Raw genomic sequence first — 21,285 nt, 5'->3', positions numbered from 1 at the left:
AATATAACCTTCCCCTTTATGACATGTTTTGCAGGCATCTATGGTGGTTTCTTGCTGGGTGTTAGATCTGTAAATGGATTGGCTTTTTATGATTGGGAGAACACAGAACTGATACGCAGAATTGAAATTCAGCCAAAGCATGTAAGTTTTCTGCTTATTTCAAATGAAATTACTGGATGTGAGGAATCAGAAGTGTTAGATAAATTTCTTCATGCCAACTGCCGCCAAGTAAAGGTGTTCAAGTAAAAAAAAAAAGTTTCTTATCAGACCAAGGAAGTATAGCATAAACATAGAGGATCCTTAGTTTCAAAGAAAAGCCAAAGATCAACTGTGGTCTGCACCATTGTAACAGTAAAGAGTAGATGTTCACATATTCTTATTTTTCAGTAATTTTTTGTAATTTCTCCTTTTCAGCTTTTACAGACTGTATTGATTGGTGCCGTGTTTAAGGTTCTTATATAGATCTAAGTTTGGATGAAAAATTGTTGTGCACACTGATTTTTTTTACAGTAGTTACTGCTTGGCACAGGGAACTGCACTTTTCCAAATTATTGCATTATAAAAATCCACACTTCAGCACCACAGATTGTGATGTAGATGTAGTAAATAATACACTTTTTTTCTATTTTGCACACATACCCCTCTTTTACAAAACTGAGATAGCAGTTTCTAGCGCAGGGAGCCATGCTGAATGGCCCGTGCGGCTCCTGATGCTCATAGGAACTCAGTGAGCGTCGGGAGCAGCATGGGCCATTCAGCGCAGCTCCCCGCAATAGAAACTGCTATCGCAGATTTGTAAAAAGAGGCCATAGTTTTTACCCTTTTTAATTGAAAGGTATAAATGCAATAAAACTTATCAAGCGACAGATTTGCCCCCAAGCAGCTTATAATAACTTTAAAAAAAACAAACAAACATAATAGAGTACCAGTACATATAAAACAGTTTTCACTGCCATTGGGAATGATAAAGTATGCATCATAGCATCCCATTTTGTTCAAGGGATGAATCTGCATTAGCCACACTGGACATTGCTTCTCACGGATGCCAGTCTTCTCAGTTGGGGAGCTTAGTGTCTAGGTCACTCAGCTCAGGGCACCTGGTCCACGGAGGAGGCGTCCTGGTCGATCAATGTTCTGGAGACCAGAGCCATCCGTCTGGTGCTGTTAGCCTTCTACTCCTTCTTGATGGGCAAGTCGGTCGGGTTCTGTCAGACAATGCCATGGCAGTGGCCTATGCCAATCGTCAGGGGGACACCAAAAGCACTCAGGTGGCGCAGAAGGCAGCTCTGCTCATGGTCTGAGCAGAGTCGCATCTTCAGGACATCTCGACCTCCCACATAGCCGGAGTGGACAATGTTCAAGCGGACTTCTTCAGTCGTCACGAGTTATATCCCGGAGAATGGTGTCTAAGCCACATGGCTTTTCAGTTGATCGTGCAGACTTGGGGGTCAGCCCCTCATGGACCTCATGGCCATAGGGGTCAACACCAAAACACCCCGTTTCTTCAGTCATCGCAAGGGTACTAAAAGAACTAAGAAACGAGATAGCGGAAACACTCCGACAAATTTGTAACCTATCCTTGAAAACTGGGGAGATCCCGGAGGACTGGAAAATAGCAAATATCACACCTATCTTCAAAAAGGGATCGAGGGGTGACCTGGGGAACTACAGGCCGGTAAGCTTGACTTCAGTTCCGGGCAAGATGGTGGAAGCACTGATAAAAGACAGCATCTGTGAGCACATAGAAAAAAATGGACAACTGAAAGCGAGCCAGCATGGCTTCTGCAAGAGAAGATCGTGCCAAACGAACTTACTGCACTTCTTTGAAGGGATAAACAGACAGATGGACAAAGGGGAACCCATAGACATTTATCTCGACTTCCAAAAAGCTTTTGACAAGGTACCTCATGAGCGGCTACTTAGGAAGCTGTGGAACCACGGGGTGGAAGGGGACGTTTACAGGTGGATTAAACACTGGTTGACAGGCAGAAAGCAAAAGGGGTGGTGGGAAGGGCCACTACTCGGACTAGAGGAGTGTCACGAGTGGTGTTCCGCAGGGGTCGGTGTTTGGACCGCTGCTGTTCAATGTATTTATAAATGACCTAGAAACGGGGACAAAGTGTGAAGTCATAAAATTTGCAGATGTCACCAAACTCTGTAGCAGGGTTAGAACCGCGGAAGATTGTGAAGACCTACAAAGGGACCTAAACAAACTGGAAGAGTGGGCAAATAAATGGCAAATGAACTTCAATATAGAGAAATGCAAGGTCATGCATATAGGGAAAAAGAACCTGATGTTCAGCTACAAAATGGGGGGGATCAGTGCTAGGGAAAAGTACTCTTGAAAAAGACTTGGGTGTGCTGGTAGACACAACAATGAAATCAACGCCACAGTGGTGCACCCGCACCTGGAGTACTGTGTCCAGTACTGGTCGCCGTACCTCAAGAAGGACATGGCGGGACTTGAGAGAGTCCAGAGAAGAGCAACTAAGCTAATAAAGGGTATGGAAGACCTCTCATATACTGACAGACTGAAGAAGTTGGGGCTTTTCTCCCTGGAAAAGCGAAGACTTAGAGGAGACATGATAGAAACCTTCAAGATCATGAAGGGCATAGAAAGAGTGGACAGGGACAGATTTTTCAAATTAAGGGGAACCACAAGCACAAGGGGGCACTCGGAGAAATTAAAAGGGGAAAGGTTTAGAACAAACGCCAGGAAGTTCTTTTTCACTCAGAGGGTGGTGGATACATGGAACGCGCTACCGGAGGATGTGATAAGCAGAAGCGCACTACAGGTGCCTGGAGGACAAAGGGATTGAGGGGTACAGATAGGAGTAGAGGTAGGTAATAGAGATAGGATTAGAGGCAGTTACAAAATTAGTCATAGACACTGTTCAGGCAATTAGGCCTGATGGGCCGCCGCAGGAGCGGACCGCTGGGCAGGATGGACCTCTGGTCTGACTCAGCGGAGGCAACTTCTTATGTTCTTATGTGCAGCAGCCTCAAAGAAAGCAAACCGAATGTTGGGTATTATTAAGAATGGTATTACAACAAAGATGAAGGAAGTTATCATGCCGCTGTATCGCGCGATGGTGCGCCCGCATCTGGAATACTGTGTCCATTATTGGTCACCGTACCTCAAGAAGGACATGGCGATACTTGAGGGGGTTCAGAGAAGAGCGACGAAAATGATAAAAGGTATGGAAAACAGGTTAGAAAGGCTGGGGCTCTTCTCCCTGGAAAAGCGGAGACTCAGAGGAGACATGATAGAGACCTTCAAGATCATGAAGGGCATAGAGAAGGTAGAAAGGGACAGATTCTTTAGCCTATTGGGAACCACCAGAACAAGGGGGCACTCAGAGAAACTGAAAGGGGACAGGTTTAGAACCAATGCTAGGAAATTCTTTTTCACTCAGAAGGTGGTGGACACCTGGAATGCGCTTCCGGAGGTTGTGATAGGTCAGAGTACACTACCGGGTTTCAAAGAAGGATTGGATAAATTCCTGAAGGATACAGGGATTGGGGGATATAGATAGAGGTAGAGATAGGTTATGATAGGGTATAGATAGAAGGACAAGGGGGATTATCACCTTACAGGTCATGGACCTGATGGGCCGCCGCGGGAGCGGACTGCTGGGCGCGATGGACCTCTGGTCTGACCCAGCGGAGGCAACTTCTTATGTTCTTATGGTATGGCCGAGGGTCTGGATTTTCTGGTTCAACCATGGCCAACAGAGGGGCTGTTGTATGTGCCATTAGTGGGCAGAGTTCTTCGCATTGTTCGTTATCTGGATCTGGTGGTTCTGTTGGCTCTGTATTGGCCCAGACGCCCGTAGTATGCGGATCTGGTACGGCATCTGGTATCTGATCCTCTTCCTCTGCCTCTTTTGCCCAATCTCCTGACTCAGGGCCCCATTCCTTTTTGTCTTACGGCTTGGCTCTTGAAAGGGAACGCCTAGGTAAGAAGGGGTATTCAGATAAAGTGATCTCCACTCTCTTGGGGTCCCACACACTTTACACTTTTCAGGTTTATGTGCGAGTTTGGCATATATTTGAGGAGTGGTCACTTTTTGCGCTTCTCTGCCTAACATCTTAGAGTTCTTGCAGGATGGCCTGGACAGGGGCCTGGCTTGTCTTCTCTCCGGGTTCAGCTTGCGGCCATTTCAGCCTTTCGTGGGTTATTATGGGGTCAGCGTCTGACTGCCATTCTTGATGTTGTTCGCTTCTTGCGGGCATCCAAGTTGCTGAAGCCTCCCATGCGACCATCTGTTCCCTCTTGGGTTTGAAACTGGTCCTGTCCGGGCTTGTGTGCCCCCCCCCCCCCACACACACACACTTGAGCTTTTGGGTGCTTGCTCGTTGAAGGACCTTACTCTTAAGTCGTTCTTCTTGGTGGCTATTACTTTTGCTAGATGTGTTTCGGTGCTTCAGGCTCTCTCTTGTAGGTATCCCTTCCTTGAGTTTTCTAGGGAGAGGGTCGTGTTGAGGCCTGTTCCTTCCTTTCTGCCAAAGGTAGTTTCTCCTTTTCATGTCAATCAGTCTGTGGTCTTCCCGGTCCTGGGTAGTTGGACAGGTTCTTCTGAGCAGAAACAGTTGTGCAAATTGGATGTTGGTCAGGTCCTTCGCATCTACTTGCAGAGGACCTAGGAGATCAGGAAATCAGATTATCTTTTTGTCCTTCTAGTATGTCCTCTTAGGGGGGATGGCGCTTCCAAGGCTACCATTTCGCACTGGATCAAGGAGACTATTGCTTCCATTTATCTTCTTCAGAAATAGACTGTTACGGAATTTCTAAAGGCTCATTCCACTTGGGGTCAGGCTTAGTCTTCGCTGGTGCGACGGGCTGGTCTTCAAATTCCTTTGTCAGACATTACCGTGTGGACGTTCAGGTGCATCGAGTCATGGGATGTTCCGTGGGAGTTAAGAGCTCAGAGGAGCATCTGTTGCTTAGTATAGAGTGATTTTGTGGTATGTTTCTGTGCTTGAGGAGAGTTTCAAAAGAAGAATGTGAGCGAGTTCGGTGAGCGTGTTCTGGTACCGGCCCTTCGGGGGTCCCACCCATGATGGGGACTGCTGTGGTAGGTCCCACTTGTAAGATTAACCTGTGTTGGTCTGGAGAGTTGCTAAAGAAAGAGAAATTAGGTTCTTAACTGCTAATTTACTTTCTTTTAGCCTCTCCAGACCAGAATAGACCTCACACTGTCTATTGTCGTGTTCTTGCGTGCAGATTTTCATTTTTCAGTCGGTTTCTAGTATTTTTCTAGGGCCGGGGAGATTAAGAACAGTGGCTGTGGCTGGCGAGCTGTGGGGACCTTTGCTATTTAAATTTGTTCCTTTGCATTTTCTAACAGTGTTCCTTTTTTTATTTGTTGATACTCCTGTTCGAAGTCCTGTTTGTTTTCCTTATATAGTTCTTAGTTCTGCTTGGCTATTCGACAGACTGATAGGGAGGGGTCACATGATACGTACAGTTCCAAAGTTTTGTCTCAGTCTCCACCTGCTGGTCATGATGAGATATATATCTGCTATAGTGTTCTCCCTAGTGTCTTTTAGCCGGGCGCTTCATTCGGCTAATTTAAATGAGTACCCGGCTGAATGAGGCTTGAAATTCAGACAATCTGGAATGGCACTGTTAAATAGTGAAATCACAACTACCCTTCAAAATCTAGTCGACAGGACAATACTGGCTACAGCGGTCTTATTACCAGAGGAGTTCATAAATCTCTCAGGTTCACTCGGTCCTTTGTATTTTTGTGCTTTTCCGATAACATCTCCTTTCCGCTTCTCTCTGCCAACCAAATTGGGAAATACTGTCAGGCTTGCGCGCTAGAAAGCCACTCAATGCGAAAAGAAGTTTGATGCTACGGCAGGAGTGTTATTTTTCCGTGGGAGTTAAGAGCTCAGAGGAGCATCTGTTGCTTAGTATAGAGTGATTTTATGGTATGTTTCTGTGCTTGGGGAGAGTTTCAAAAGAAGAATGTGAGCGAGTTTGGTGGTTGAGGGAGAGGGAGGTAGATGACGTACAATAGCAGCTATGATTGATATTACAGACGAAAGGGCATATGAATTTGTCTTTTTTGTAACTTTTAAAAAACTTTTCTGTGTTGGCGCCTTTTCTGCTGGCCAAGGATGCTTGGGGGTTGGCTCATTTTCTTTTCCTGTCTAGGTTGTAGAAGAGTGGTGCTGATGATGTCACTGAAGATTGGGTCTCTAGCAGGGGGGTTGGAGGCACACTTTGGAGGGCAGGCGTTAGTGGAGGTTCTGTTTACTTCCCCTTTCTCCATCATCCTCTTCCATTGGCATTTGCTCGACGAGGCATTCCTTCTGTAGTTCCCCTATCTGAGCACTGTAAAGCTGTGCCCTTCACAAGGGCCCCGGCGGGTTGGGGGTTGCTATAGATATGCTGGATCTGGACATGCGGGGAGAGGAAGAATGAGAGAGACAGAAAAGGACCTTGAAGAGGGGCTGGAAAGCAGACTTTAACCAAAAGGGAGGGGGAAGACAGGGCAGATGCTGAACTAGAGGTTTATAAAGGGAGAGAAAGAGACTGCAGAGAGGGGAAACACTCTGAACCGAGACGAGAGAGATGCCAGGCCCTGGGGAGGTGGAAGATAAAGAGAGTGAGAGAGACAGACCTGGAACAAAGGTGGAAGAACTCGAAATGTTAGCAGAAGAAGATGGAGGGAGAAACCTGAAACAAAGGGGAGGCAGAAGAGAGGGGGCAGATGTTTAAAGGGGTGTATAGAGGGAAGAGAGAGAAAGAGACTGAAGAGAGATGGAAAGATTCTGGACCAGGGAGGGAGGGAAGAAGGAGAGAGAGAGAGAGGCAGAGAAAGACCTGGAAGAAAAGAGAACACATGCTGGACATATTTGGAGGGGGGGGGTTGTAAGCAGAAGAAAGAGATAGAGGCCTGGCCAAAGGGGCAGACTGGATGGGCCATTTGGTCTTTTATCTGTCATCATGTTTCTATGACATACGGCAGATGTTGGACTATGGGAGGTGCAGACAGAAGAGACGGAGGGGGGGGGGAAGACCCTGAAGAAGAATAGAGAGATGCAAGATCATAACAGAGGAGGGAGAGAAAGGGAGACATGTTGCCAATAGGTATGGAGGAGAGAGGAAGAAAAGTTGGACTCATGGAGGGGCAGAGAGAGAGATGTTGATTGGGGAAGGGAATGAGGTCTGGAGGAGAGGAAGCATGCAGGATGCAGAAAGAAAGAAATGTTGGATGCACAGTCAGAAGGAAGTCCAACCAGAAACTAATTAAATCACCAGACAACAAGTAGGAAAAATGATTTTGTTTTCAATTTAGTGATCGAAGTGTGTCAGTTTTGAGAATTTTAATCTGCTATCTGTGTTTGTACTATATTTGTCTATTTTTCTATGGTTGTTACTGAGGTGATATTGCATATTTTAAAGTCATCTGCCTTGACCTCTTACAAAAATAAAACAAATATAAATGATGATTATTTTCTCTGCATACAGTGAGCTTTGTATTTTTTTTTTTTTTTGTGGTTACCATTATGAATTAGTTTATATTGTGTGTACATGAAAAATGAATGGAAAAAATTGCATTACAATTAGAACTATTATAATGGTGGGGTCAGGGGCGGAGCTTGGGCTAGGGGTACTCGGTTGGTATTTGTTAGACTTAGGGGGTACTTGGCTTGAAGAAGTGGAGAAACACTGATCTAGATGACTATGGAGTTCACTCAGTAAGAGTCCCTTTTACAAAGCCACAGTAGTGATTCACCCATGGCAAATGCACCAAAGTCCATTCAATTCCTATGGGCTTTAGTGCATTTGCTGTGGCAGAATTGCTATTGCAGCTTTGTATAATGAGCCCTAAGGCAGGAAGAACTACTGTGTCTGTGCTATGTCTTAAACAAAAACCAGATTGCAGGGGATGCAAACAAAGCATTAACTAATTCAACATGAGTTTGAAGTTGGTTGAATACCAGTCTCTCAAGTACAGTAGTTTTGAAAGAAATGGAAGGTTTGATACTGGCCAGTAATTATTCAGAATAAGAGGATATGCATTACTTTTGTTCAAGGGTGGCTTAAATGCTACTGGAATACTGCCTAAGTGTCAAACCTTAAAAAAGGAAGTCATATTGAGCCTTGGAAAATAATTAATAATAATTAAACTAATAAAAATAGTTCACATTTAATTTTCCCCACCACCAAATTTCCCCGTCCTGCCCCACCTGGCTACTTTTTCATGCCACCTGGCTGATATTTCTGGGGAGAACACTGTGCTTGTAAGATTAACCTATGCTGGTCTGGAGAGGCTAAAAGAAAGTAAATTAGCAGGTAAGAACCTAATTTCTCCTTTTCCTTCTTATTGAGAATTTTTGAAATATTGCCTGGAACATACAAGGTGCATATTTTAAATATCTAACAGAGCAAGTAACTAGCTGTTATCCTGTTTGAGAAGGTTCTACTTTGACTGCTATTTCAGGATAATATCTCTCATTGTTAAACAAGATAGCACTAAATTGGTATGGTTGCCAATTAATCAATTAATGCATCATTAATACAGTGTTGGTTTAGAATCCTCTGAGTAATGCACAAAGCTCAGTTACAATGCAGACTTAGAAGAATTCTACTTGGGGGACAGGGTAGACATAGAGGGAGGCCTAGATGTTAGAGATGCAGATGTTAGAAATTGGGAGAAAACTATGTACAGCTCAACCTATATGAGCCCAAGTAGGTGCCGTCCTCCCCCCCCCCCCCCCCCCCCCCCCCCCCCCCCCCACCCACAGTCTTGATTACAATCTAGCTTCAGCTAACATAATCGGTTTCTTTCACATTTCCTAATATTAAAGTATTATTTGCTAAAATATGTCTTGTTTTGCTTTAGATTTTCTGGTCAGACTCTGGTGAGCTTGTTAGTATTGCCACAGAGGAATCATTTTTCATTCTAAAATATCTGTCTGAGAAAGTGGCAACTGCACAGGAAACACACGAAGGGATGAATGAGGATGGCATTGAGGATGCATTTGAGGTAAGACAGATCAATAATCCAGAAATGATAGAGTGACTGAAGAATACCAAACAAGAACTGGGCTGTTACGTTTGCCAGTCAAGGCATGCATTTAAAGTGTCTGTGGAAAAAGCTTGCATAAATCTAACCAGCTTTCTTCTACCTATTGCTTGCTAGATATTCAAGCATTCTGTTATAACATTCAAAAACATTTAAAGACTCAGTGGAGCATGAAGTCTGAATTATGAATTATAATGAGTATCTTGTACATATTCTTCCAAGTGTTTAAAAGTATTTTTTCAAATGTAGCAATTGCAGGGGCAGTGGAATGGTCTCATTGTTAGACATGACAAGAATTTCTAGTTCCTGCTATAAAATGCTAAGCATGAGCCATTTTTGTCTATTCTTTTAACATTCTTTCAGGGACTCTAGTAGGGCCCTGTAAATAGCATGACTGTGTGAGATTCTTCAGTTCTCCTTACTCATTTTAATTGCCACTGTTTTTCCTTAATATACCCTCCAAAAGTGCACTGAAAATATTTAGAGCCCTCTTTTGCACAGAATATACAAATTGGAATTGAGCTATCCGGGTTGCGACTTGCTCAATTTTAGTGGTATTTTAGATGCAATTCAAAGCAGACATTTTTACAAATATTCTACTCCTGGCAGAATTCTGTGCTATAAATTCAAAATTCTGCATACAAAAATAGCAAAATTTTTCATTCTAGTGGCTTTAAGTGGTGGTCACAGTGCAACTGGACCATTTCAGTGCATAATTTGGTTCATTCAGTGCCTTGGTCCTGATCACTGTGTAGACAGTTGCCAGTGCTGCTCCAAACTTCAAAAACTGTCACTAAAGGCTAGGTATCTCCAATTCGAAAGATTTTTTGGGACAACATAGGGAATGTCCGCCACTTCCAATGCTGACACGCAGGCAACCATCTTCAGCATTGAAGCAGGTACCAACATTGATGCCTTGCCCAAATTCTCCTTCGTCATCGCTATAGCCATCAGGAGATTCCAGTAAAAGGCTAAGAAGCATAGGCATGCTTCCCCCTTCAAGCCAACATCAGTGTCATCTCAGGTGTCCACACTGTTGATGCATTTGAAACATTGATGCTTGGCATCAAGGTCGCCAACTTTACTGGTAGTGTCTCCCAGAAGACGTGCTGCTTCATTGAGGTCACCAGTTCCTAGGCCACCTGCACAATCTGTACTGATGATTACCATGGTACTGATGCTTTTTCTTCAAGATCAGATCAGGGAGATTGTGCAAAGGAAGTTGGATGGCATGATATAGTCTCAGGCAGGTCAAATAACTGCAATGACACAATCAGTACCAGCGCTGCCTGAGCAATGCTCGACGCAGACATCAAGAGCCATGTCTCACACTCCTCACCAACGTCATTTGAGGTCGAGGAGAGGGATATCATCCAGACATTGAAGCCCTTCCTCTAGATTTCCATAACATCGACGTTGAGCATTTTGAAACACATCTCGACGCCCTTCTTGGCGTCATAGTCGATGCTCTTCTTCATCTCAGTGGAAGCCTCGAGGCTCTCCTAGTCAATCATCTTGATGTTCACCATCACCAGAACCTCACATCGAAGAGTATGATTCTGATTTTTCACACCATTCCTCTTCTGGGTGCCCAGAGCTCTCCACCGATGAGTCATATGGACTCTCTTCAGACCCATTTCCTCCACCACCTCGCAGGAGATCACCCCCCTGAAAGCCTTTCCTTTACTAAGTTCATAAGGCAGATGGGTCAAGCCCTATCCATAAAAAATGGAGTTGGAGTCTGAACCCAGGGCAGAGCTCTTTGATGCATTTGACTATCATCAAATACCAAAAGATTGTCTAAAGCTCCCCTTTCATACCCTCATGAAGGAGAGTATGCTTACGAATTGGGAAGCACCACTATTAGCCCCAAGAAAGACAGACTCCTTATTTAGAGTACAATCATGTCCGGGTTTTGACAAACCACAGCTCTAGCATCAGTTACCCCTTGGTGGAGTCTGCCCTAAAAAAAGCTAGCAACTCTAGAACCTATGTTAGCACCCCTCCAGGCCAAATGGAAGCACCTTGTATTGGAAGTAGCATATATCTACTCAAAAGCGAAGATATTTTCTGTGAACTGGGAAGATGGGAATATGCATTTAAGCCTCTTTGAGATCTAGAAAGCAAAGCCAGTCATTCTTGTCTAGCATTGGCAATAAGGATACCAGTGAAATCATTCTGAACTTTTCCTTCACCAAGTATTTATTGAGAGCATGGAGGTCTAGAACTGGACGGAGGCCTCTGGTCTTTTTCGGTATGAGGAAATACTTGGTGTAGAACCCTCAGCCCTTCTCACATAAAAGAACTTGTTCTATTGCTTTGAGTTGGAGAAGGAATAAGAGTTATTGGTAAAGGAGGTTTGTCTTCTGGGAGTTGAAAACAGACTTTCTTGGAGGATGGTTTGGAGGTGTTTTTCATAGATGAAGAATATAATCACATCTCATAATTTGAAGGACCCAATTGTCTGATGTTCCGTCTAGGCTCTGTTGTAAAACTTTCGGTTATACATGCTGTACGACTAAGTCTAAGCCGGCCCAACTCCCGCCCTTGACACTCCTACTGAAATGCCCCGTTTAGCTTTGGTCGTTCAGCGGCACTGTGAAGTCCTAGGTCGTTTTTACATACATCCAAAACCCGGTTTTATTATTGGCACTTGGACGTTTTTGACTTATGATCGTCCAAGTGTCGACTTAGGCCGATTTTTGGACTTTTTTCTCTTTTGATTATGAGCTCCATAGTGCTTTATTTTTTTTGAAATAATGTTTATTAACAGATGCAACACAGAAAGTACAGAAATCCAACAGTACTAGGACACAAAGTCCAAATAGAGAAAATATAACTGTTGTGGATAGTATGGTACGTCTGGTGTTAGTGCATATGTGGTATGATTGGGGGGGTTGTTTTTGTTTTCTCTCTTCATAAAAAACTTTTCGCAGATGGCGACTGGAGGGTGCAGAGCTTGTCCGGCTCGATTTTCTTTTCATAGTGCTTTATAAGACGCATCCGAATTTGGAGAGCACTCGACCATCAATTGTTAGCTAATGCAGCTTTTGAGAGAATAGAGTTATGTGGTCGAATTTTTTTAGGTTGAAGATTAGCCTAACGGCAGTGTTTGGATGACACTTAGTTTCCAGAAGTGTTTGTGTAGTCTTGCTAGGTAAACAATGTTGCAATAGTCAAGAATTCTTAGGGCTAGTGCGTGGACTAGGAGTTGGCATGGTGCTAGTTCAAAGTATTTCCATATGGACCTGAGTTTCCATAGTGTGTTGAAGCCTTTATGTAAAATTGGTTCCCCTCTTGTCAGGGGGTCCATTGTGAAGTTGGTGTATGAGGCTATGAAGAATTTTGTTTTCTCAGTATTTAGTTTTAGTTTGGAGTGGGCCATTCAGTCTTCTATCATAGACAAGACCGAGTCTATGCTCTGTATTCCTGTGTGTGTCAGGCGTGTAACAGGGCAAACAATGGTGATGTCATCAACAAAGTTGTAGTGGGCGATATTTAGGCTGCTCAGGTAGTCACCAAGAGAGGCTAGGTCTGTAGTTGTCAGGCTGTGAAGAAGGTTTTTTCTTTTCTTTTACAATGTGTCTGATAATGTGGCCTCTTCATGTCTTCTAACCAAGTGTAAAGATCGGATAGGAACTTGTCTGGGGCTTTAGCCATTAGCGCAGAGTGACAGGAGTCTATGGGGGAGTATTTTTGAGCATATTAAATAGATGGTTGAAGTGTGTCTAGGTCGCTAAAGAGAATGAGTTCCAGTACATGATGACTCTGTGTGCTTGTTTCCTTGGATTCAGAGGAATTATGCAGGTGGTGGATTTCAATGCATTGAGAGTCTCTTGCTGTTTGTAGTTTTGAACGGAAGTAGTGGACAAGGGTGACTTTGGTGGACGCAGTGTCATGGGTGGCACATGTAAGAGGGATGGTATTTGTCAGGTAAGTGACAAGTCTGAATAGTTCTTTTGTGTCGAGTCCGTGCTGGTTTATTAAGGTGGAATAGTAGTTTTTGTGTTTTTCTTTCAGTTTGAATTTGTATTCTCGTGATTTCTCCCTCCATTTCAGTTTGGCATCGTCTCCTTTATTCTTGTTCCAGGCACGCTCTAGGCATCTTACTTGTCACTTCAGTGTTTGCAGTTCTTCGTCAAACCATTTGTCTGATATCCTTTGATGTTTGGCTTTCAGTTGTTTTGGGGGCAATACGATTTAAGGTGTTTTCGCTGAAGGAGTCCCAATGGGTATAGAAATCTTCTTTGGAATGTTCAGGGAAGTTAGTTTCATAGCTGGCCCAGAAGATTGCCTCATCAATAGGGCCTCTGGTTACAATTGTTGATGAGGGATGAACCTTGTTGTATCTTGTTACCAGTTTAGCTTGAACTTGTACAGTATGTGATGGTCTGACCAGAGAGATTGTTGCCATTTGCTTTCTGTTGAGGATATTGAGGGGAACATTGGGTCCTTGTTTGAGGTGGCAACTAGGTCTAGGTGGTAGCCTTTTATGTGTGTGGAGTAGATGAATGACCACTTGTAGTCTAGGTCTTATAGAAAGATGAGTAGGTCTGAGACCATCTTATCTTTTTCTTCTAAGAGGAGATTTAAGTCCCATAGCATTATGCAGTTTGACAGGGAGAGCGAATTTTGAATACAAAGTCATAAAACGTGTGTCTTGCGTTGGACCAGCTTTTTGGTGTCACGTAGAAGACACCAAAAAGCTGGCGTCCTTCCTCCCGTTATCCCACTCTTTTGGAATTCCTCAAAACCACACTCCACCAGACCCTCCCAAAAACTGAAACTATCATTCCCCTCTATAAAAGGTATATCCCGCGCAGGAAAACTTGGAATATCTCTCCCCTTTAGAACCACAGAACTCTGGAACTCTGGAACTCTCATCCCCACTCAGAAACTCAAGCTCTTTCCAAACCTTCCGCAAACACTTGAAAACTTGGCTCTTTGCAAAAATCTAATCACCTCCCATTCTCCAGTATTCTGTCCCTCTCTTTCCCCTTAGTCCCTCTCCTTTATCCCTTATTGTAGTTCCTTTCCTCTTAACTCTGTAAACCGTGCCGAGCTCTGCGCTTGTGGAGATGGCGCGGTATACAAACCTAAGGTTTAGTTTAGTTTAGAAGAGGATGCATGGTGAGGGAATCTTTTAATGTTGGGCTGATTAGCTGACAAGAAAGGATTTCAATGTTCTAATTTTGTTCAACATCTAGTATGTTAAATTTGTTTATTATGAATGCAAGGCCATCTCCTCTTTTGTTCTTCCTGCATAACGGTAATATTTTGTAGCCTGGTGGACAAAGATCTTTGACTGGGACATCAGCTGAGGGAGCCATGTTTCTGTCAAGAATAAGCATCCTAGTTTTTCTTCCAAAAGTCTGTCTCTAATGAGGTTGGCTTTGTTCCTGACTGATTTTATATTGGCATATGTACAAGAGATGGAGAGGTAGTTGGTCGCCTGGTAGTTCATGGCAGAGTGTGAAAGATTCTGCCTTTTCTGGGTCTGGAGTGTGTGGTTTTGTTTTTCTGGTTGGATTGGTTTTGCAGTGACCTCATGGCAGTCTATTATGGTTCTGAATGTTGGTGTAGGTCCAATATATATGTTTGAGTCTTATGATCATGAAATGGACTGGTATTTGCCTAGGACCAAAGGTATTCCATCCCAAGCTGCCATATCAAGTAAGGTAGAGCAGGATAATAGTCAGCCACTGCATGCTTGAGGATTGGTTGGATGGTTCCTTTCAGGGATGACGAGGTGTGGAGTTCAACTCCTTGGTCCTTTCAGTGTCTAGCTGTGTCAGCTAGGTTGTCTCTCTGTTAGTATGGGTAGTCCTAGTTGGGAATTTGAAAAAGTTTTTGATAAAGAGTTGCTGATTCTTTGGGAGGGTTGACAGGTTGGTGAAGGACTTCCATGTTGGGCTGAGTCCACATCTCTCCTGGTTTCCAGCAGTGTCCTTTGAAATTGCTCCTGAATGTAGCGGAGCTGCTATAGTGTTTTTAGTAGCTCTGCTAGTAATCTCTATAATTGTGTATGTGTATTTATATATATTTGTGTGCGTATAAACATATGTATATTACACATGTACAAACAGTTGGAGAATGCTCTTCATTTACCGAATTACTGATTTAAACCTAAAATTATGTCAAGTAGTCATTTCTGATACACACTACTGAGATAACTAGTAGTTTGTATTACTCACTGTTCTCTTGGTCCACACAAAGGGCCCTTTGGCATGGACTGCCTGCAGAACAGGCTTGCCTATCACGTGGTCCTTTAGAGCTATTGGGAGGCCCTAAGGTGGGCGGGGCCTCTGCCGAGTGGTGCTCATCTCCGGTGGGGAGAGGAGAGATGAAGATCCAGTGCCTTTCTCCTCTCCCTGCTGGGGCTTATGAGTGTCGGAGGCTCATTCAGCCGACATTTGGGCTGTTGGGAGGCCTAAAGAAGGTTGGCAGGGCCTCAGCCGCATGGTACTCGGCTCCAGTGAGGAGAGGAGAGATGAAGATCCAGTGCCTTTCTCCTCTCCCTGCTAGGTGCTTATGTGCGGCTGGGGCCCATTCAGCAGAAGTTTGTTTGGGCTGTTGGGAGGCCCGAAGAAGGTGGGCAGGGCCTCAGCTTTGTAGTGCTTGGCTCCGGTGAGGAGAAGAAAGATGAAAACCTGTTGCTTTTCTCCTGTCCCTGCTGGGGCTTGTGTGTATCAGCAGAAGTTTGGGCTGTTGGGAATCCCGAAGTGGGGCCTCAGCCGCATAGTACTCGGCTCTGGTGGGGAGAGGAGAGATGAAGATCTTTTCTCCTCCATGCTCTCCATAAAGCGCCTCTCTCCCTCCTTTCCCCGAGTGCAGTGCTTCTTTCCCTCTCTTTGCTCCTCCATGCATCACCTCTCTCTCCCCTACCGATGTGGCAACTTTCTTCCTCCTTGTTCCCACAGATTACCTGGTCTGTGTCAGGTTCTGGCGCTTCTTCAGATCTGAAAGAGGCAGCAGTGTCACCGTGTTTGTATTGCTGCTAGTTCTGCCTGAACCATAAACAGGAGGTTACATCAATAACTTGTTTCTGGGTCAGGCAGAGCTAGTGGCATCACGGATACTCTGACGCTGACACCACAACCTCTTTCAGAGCAAAGAAGTGGGGTCTCGACACAGGAAGGTTGGGTAATTGCATTAATCACATTCAATTTTTTAATTGACATTAAAGATTTTGCACTTTAATCCTGTTATTAACACGCTAAATCTGCAGCCTTAGTTAGAATACTTTTCTGCTTTGAAAACTCAGCATGGAAGTAGCGTCTAAAGTCAGGTGCCATATATAGAATCCCAGGTTTAATTGATTGTGTGTTGATGTACATGTGTAATTTGCAATTATGAGAGAGAAGGATTTAAAAGCACTTTTTAGTATAATCCTCTGCCATCAGCCTCACTGGCTGCTTATGGTGTGTTTGGCTAAGTGCTGGAAGGGTTGGGGGTGGGGGGATAGAAGAGGTTTGGAGGCTTAAGCACCAGTCAATATTCTAACAAATCTATTAGCTTGTATCAGTTTCCCTTAGAAAACAAGGCTTTATTTTCTTTATCATTAGTAATTGTGAGGCTTCGTTGTCTGAAAATATAACCTAATATTTCTGGTTTTCTCAAATTCATTTGAGATTCACATTTTAAAAAATTATTTAAAATATTTCTGTTCTGCATGATCTCAACAATTCCTCTCGCATGTCAGATGTGCCAGACGAGGTGAGGAGTGGCCTAGTGATAGAGCTTCTGCCTCTGCACCCAGAGATTGTGGGATCAAATCCCAGGGCTACTCCCCAGGTTAAAAACAAATTATGCTTTTAAAGCTGTTTTTAAGTTGGATTTCTATGTAACTCAAAATGTGTAAATTTTAAGATTCTTGCATCTTACCTCTGCTCCCAGCTGACAAAAGGGCTAACTGTCCCCCAGTGTTCCCTCTAAGATACAGAATGCACAACCACACTCTGTTCTTAATGTGGCCATTCATCATTCCTGAATTTGCTGCAGGAGAAGTGTAGGAGTCCCTGCCACTGGAAATACTGTTCAGTGAAATCAAATGAAGCCATAATTGTGTTCTTAAGTACAAGTCATACTTAAGTCGGACGTCTGTAACTTGGGGTCTGCCTATACCTATGTATATGTAAACCGCTTTGAGTGTGGATGCAAAACTACAAAAAGGTGATATACAAGTCCCAATCCCCTTAAATGTCTGTATTCTTTTTGAAGTTTACTCTATAAATCTATGAATGAACAGATTGGTATTGATCCCTTTTTATATAAGTCTTTCCAATTATCCATATATTGAAAAGTATAAAAATCTCATTCTTTTGCAGGTACTTGGTGAGATTCAAGAGATTGTAAAAACGGGATTGTGGGTAGGCGATTGCTTTATCTACACCAGTTCTGTGAACAGATTGAACTACTATGTTGGAGGAGAAATAGTTACTATAGCACACTTGGACAGGTAAGTGGTTTAAATAGCATTTCCTCAGTATAGTTAACTTTTGTAGTTTAATTTGCCAGATTTGCTTTATGAAATTATACTCCTGTGGGAATAGAGTGGAAATGCAAATGTGTTGTTTGTGAGTGCTATGAGGGCAATTCTATAAACAGACACCTATGCAATAAAAGAAAGTTGGTGCCTACTTTCCTTTTATAGAATATTAGTGTAACCTGGTACAGATGCATGAATGTGATAAGGCATGAGCCCTTAATGTCGCTCATAGAGCTGATGTGAATGATCACATCTAAATGCCAAAGATACGTGCACAATTTATATTATTTTATAAGTTTTATACTTGCAAGTGTGAACCTCCTCAGATTTTGCCCATGTGTACACCTATCTACAGAATTGTGCCTAAATAGATTTTCTGCATGCATATGTATCACTTTATTCTACTCATTTTCCACATAGAATTTCCAGCCTGGACCCTAAATTGTGGCCTTTTCTGGTTGCTCTTTACATATTGAACAAAGTACTATGTCTTTTAAGTTGAGGCCACTTTGAATCCAAAAGAGCTAAAGAATAGTCTTCAAATATCTTCTCATATGGGGCCGTGACATGGTTGACCAATGTGTGTCAATGACAGCCATCTCCACCAGCCCATCTTCAAACTTTGCACTCCCTTTGTCCATTGTGAAATATCTTGTCCTTCAACCATGCTGCTCTTCCCCCATCCATTTCCTCCTCTTTGTTGGAAGTTAGGTTAAAGAGGCAGATAGTATCAACAAAAAAAACCAGAAAAATGATGGGGACTGCCCGAGAAGTCTCAGCATGTGTTTTCTGCTTCCTCTGTCAGTTAAGGAGGATGCTGTGGAGGTACTGTTCACAACTCCAGGAGGGGAGGGTGCCATAGTTGTGTTGTGGCTGGATTGAAGACCAAAGGGAACTCTGATCCATGGACAGTCATGGGAATAACTAAACAAAGACATAAAACGGGGGGGAAATTACAAGGTAATTATAAATGAAGGTTTATCACACCAAATCAGTCTTGATTCTGATAGAGCTGGAAACCAAGGAAGTGTGAATTAATTGCTGGCCCCACGGACAGGATAGAGTACTACAATACCTCAATGTATCAAGGGAGTATAATTATGAAGAACAAGCATATAAAGTCATCCAATTGCTTCAGACACTATTATGTCCAGTATTGCGTAATACACAAGAAATCTTACCTAGCCCTGGGCAGATTAGTTTTGCTGATTCTATATAAATGTTTCTCCAGTGACAAGCAGGCAGTATATTCTCACATATGAGCGACGTCATCCATGTAGCCCAGCATGGATACATACCAAAGTGTACTGTCACTTTAAAATTTTAGCACTGTCCATACTGCACAATTGTGTGTGCATTCCCGCCTGGCATCTGCTCGAGGGACCTTCAGTTCTTTGTTTTCCATAGATTGAATAAGCTGTGTTTTTCAAGCACTCCTGTGTGCGGCAAAAGTTTTCATTTCTGGTGCCTTCCTGTACCGTTTTTCTTCATATTTTTTCATCTATTTAATTTAATTTTTTCTTCATTTTTGTGATTTTACTTTTGGGAGGCCTTCGAGCGGCTTCCTGCCTCCATTGAGGCTGAGAACATCTATTCCTTTTTAGGAGCAGTTCTACTCAAACTCCCCTGCAATTAAGCCCATTGATTGATTTTAGCGTTCGGTCTTCCCATCAAAGTCCTCGATACCCAAAGGATCCAAGAAGTGCTCTTCATATAACAGGATCATCTCAGGTTCAGACTCTCACAACTGGTATGTGCAGTGCCTAGGTCCTGAGCATCGGGATATTTTTTGTAATCTCTGCTTGCATACAAAAGAGAGAGCTCTAAAGGCTCACCAGATTCAGTTTGAGAAGCTCTTTAGGTCCAAGTCCACCATGTCTACCGACCCATTACCTGCCCAGGTTTCTCCTCCATTGACATCAATGCTGGTGTTCACTCAACCTCCAGCTCTGTTCAGAGGAGGCTCCAGATCTTCTGTGCGTCAGACCTCGGAGGACCTCCAGAAAAAGTCTAAGAAGCATCAACACTCGCCTTCCAGATGAACTTCTTCATTCTCGCCATCTTCAACGCCTCAGAAGTGTCAACAATCTGAGCATTCTTCATCACTCCAGATGCCTTCCCCTACTAGGCTTTCTTCTCCTTAGAAACATGAAGGCAGATAAAGCCAAATGGTCCATTCAGTCTGCCCATCTACATCATCCATTATCTCCTCCTCTCCCTAAGAGATCCCACATACCTATCCCTCACCATCTCCACCACCTCTACTGGGAGACTATTCCATATATCGACCATCCTTTCTATAAAAAAATTATTTCCTTAGATTATTCTTGAGCCTGTCACCTCTTATCTTCATCCTGTGCCCTCTCAATCCGGAGCTTCCTTTCAATTGAAAGAGATTTGCCTCATGTACATTTATGCCAAGTAGATATTTATCATATCTCCCCTTTCCCACCTTTCCTCCAAAGTATACATATTGTGATCTATAAGTCTGTCCCCATATCTCTTATCATAAAGACCACCGACCATTTTAGTAGCCTTCCTCTGGACCAACTTCATCCTGTTTATATCTTTATGAAAGTGCAGTCTCCAGAATTATACACAATGTTCTAAATGAGGTCTTGCCAAAGTCTTACACAGGTGTATCAATACCTCCTTTTTCCTTCTGGCCATTCCTCTCCCTATGCACCCTAGCATCCTTCTAGCTTTTGCCATCACCTTTTCAATCTATTTGGCCACCTTTAGATAATCACATACTATCACATCCAAGTCCTTCTCCTCTTTTGTGCACAAAAGGTCTTCATCCCCTAAACTGTACCATTCCCTCTGGTTTTTGCAGCCCAAATTCATGACCTTGCATTTCTTAGTATTAAATCTTAACTGCCAAATTTCAGACCATCAGGGATGTTTACTCTATTGCAGATGTTGGTATCATCCGAAAAGAGGCAAATCTTTTTTGACAGCCCTTCAGCAATATTGCTTACAAAAATATTAAAAAGAACAGGCCCAAAACTACTGCTAACATCTCTTTCCTCAGAGAGATTTTCATTGACCACTACACTCTGTTGCTTTTCACTGAACCAGTTCTTGACCCAGTCCGTCACTTTGGAGGGCATTTAGTTTATTTATTAGACATCTGTGTAGAACAGTCAAAGGCTTTGCTAAAATCTAAATACACCACATCTAGAACTCTCCCTCTGTTCACTTCTCTGGTTATCCAGTCAAAGAAATTGATCAGATTTGTTTGACAAGACCTACCTTTAGTGAATCCATGTTGCCTCGGGTCCTGTAATCAACAGGATTCCAGAAATGTCACTATTCTCTGTTTAAAAGTGTTTCCATTTATTGGCTTACCAGCCTGTAGTTCCCTACTTCTTCCTTACTTCTACTTTTGTGGAGAGAGGGACCATAACCACCCTTCTCCAGTCCTCCAGCACCTTTCCTAATTCTAGAGAAGCATTGAAAAGGGGAACCGGTAGAGCCGCCAGAACTTCACTAAGTTGCTTTAGTACTCTCAGATGTACACTATCCGGCCCTATCGCTTTGTCCACCTTTAGTTTAGCTAGCTCCTCACGAACACAATCCTTTGAAAATTGATCAGGGTCTTATCTCATCTCCATCCCTACTTATGTTTGTTTTCTGCTGTCCTGCTACCGCACTTCAGCTGTAAACACAGAACAGAAATATTTGTTAAGCCATTCAGCCTTATCTTTATCATCTTCTATATATTTCTCTGCTTCACTTTTGAGTCTC

General features: G+C 43.3%; 1 protein-coding gene across 1 annotated transcript in view; it reads left to right on the top strand.

Annotated features, from left to right (window-relative positions):
• COPB2 (COPI coat complex subunit beta 2) overlaps positions 1–21,285 on the top strand; it is a 121,113-nt gene that overhangs the window by 74,091 nt on the left and 25,737 nt on the right. The window contains exons 12-14 of the mRNA XM_033959260.1: positions 35–141; positions 8,865–9,008; positions 17,375–17,505. Of these exons, the coding sequence (XP_033815151.1) occupies positions 35–141; positions 8,865–9,008; positions 17,375–17,505 (382 nt within the window). The remainder of the gene's footprint in view (positions 1–34; positions 142–8,864; positions 9,009–17,374; positions 17,506–21,285) is intronic.

The sequence above is a fragment of the Geotrypetes seraphini genome, chromosome 9 (genome assembly GCF_902459505.1).
Source record: "Geotrypetes seraphini chromosome 9, aGeoSer1.1, whole genome shotgun sequence".
NCBI classification, from domain to species: domain Eukaryota; kingdom Metazoa; phylum Chordata; class Amphibia; order Gymnophiona; family Dermophiidae; genus Geotrypetes; species Geotrypetes seraphini.
Note: the sequence above shows the minus strand (reverse complement) of the source record. Positions and strands in the feature narration are given on the sequence as shown.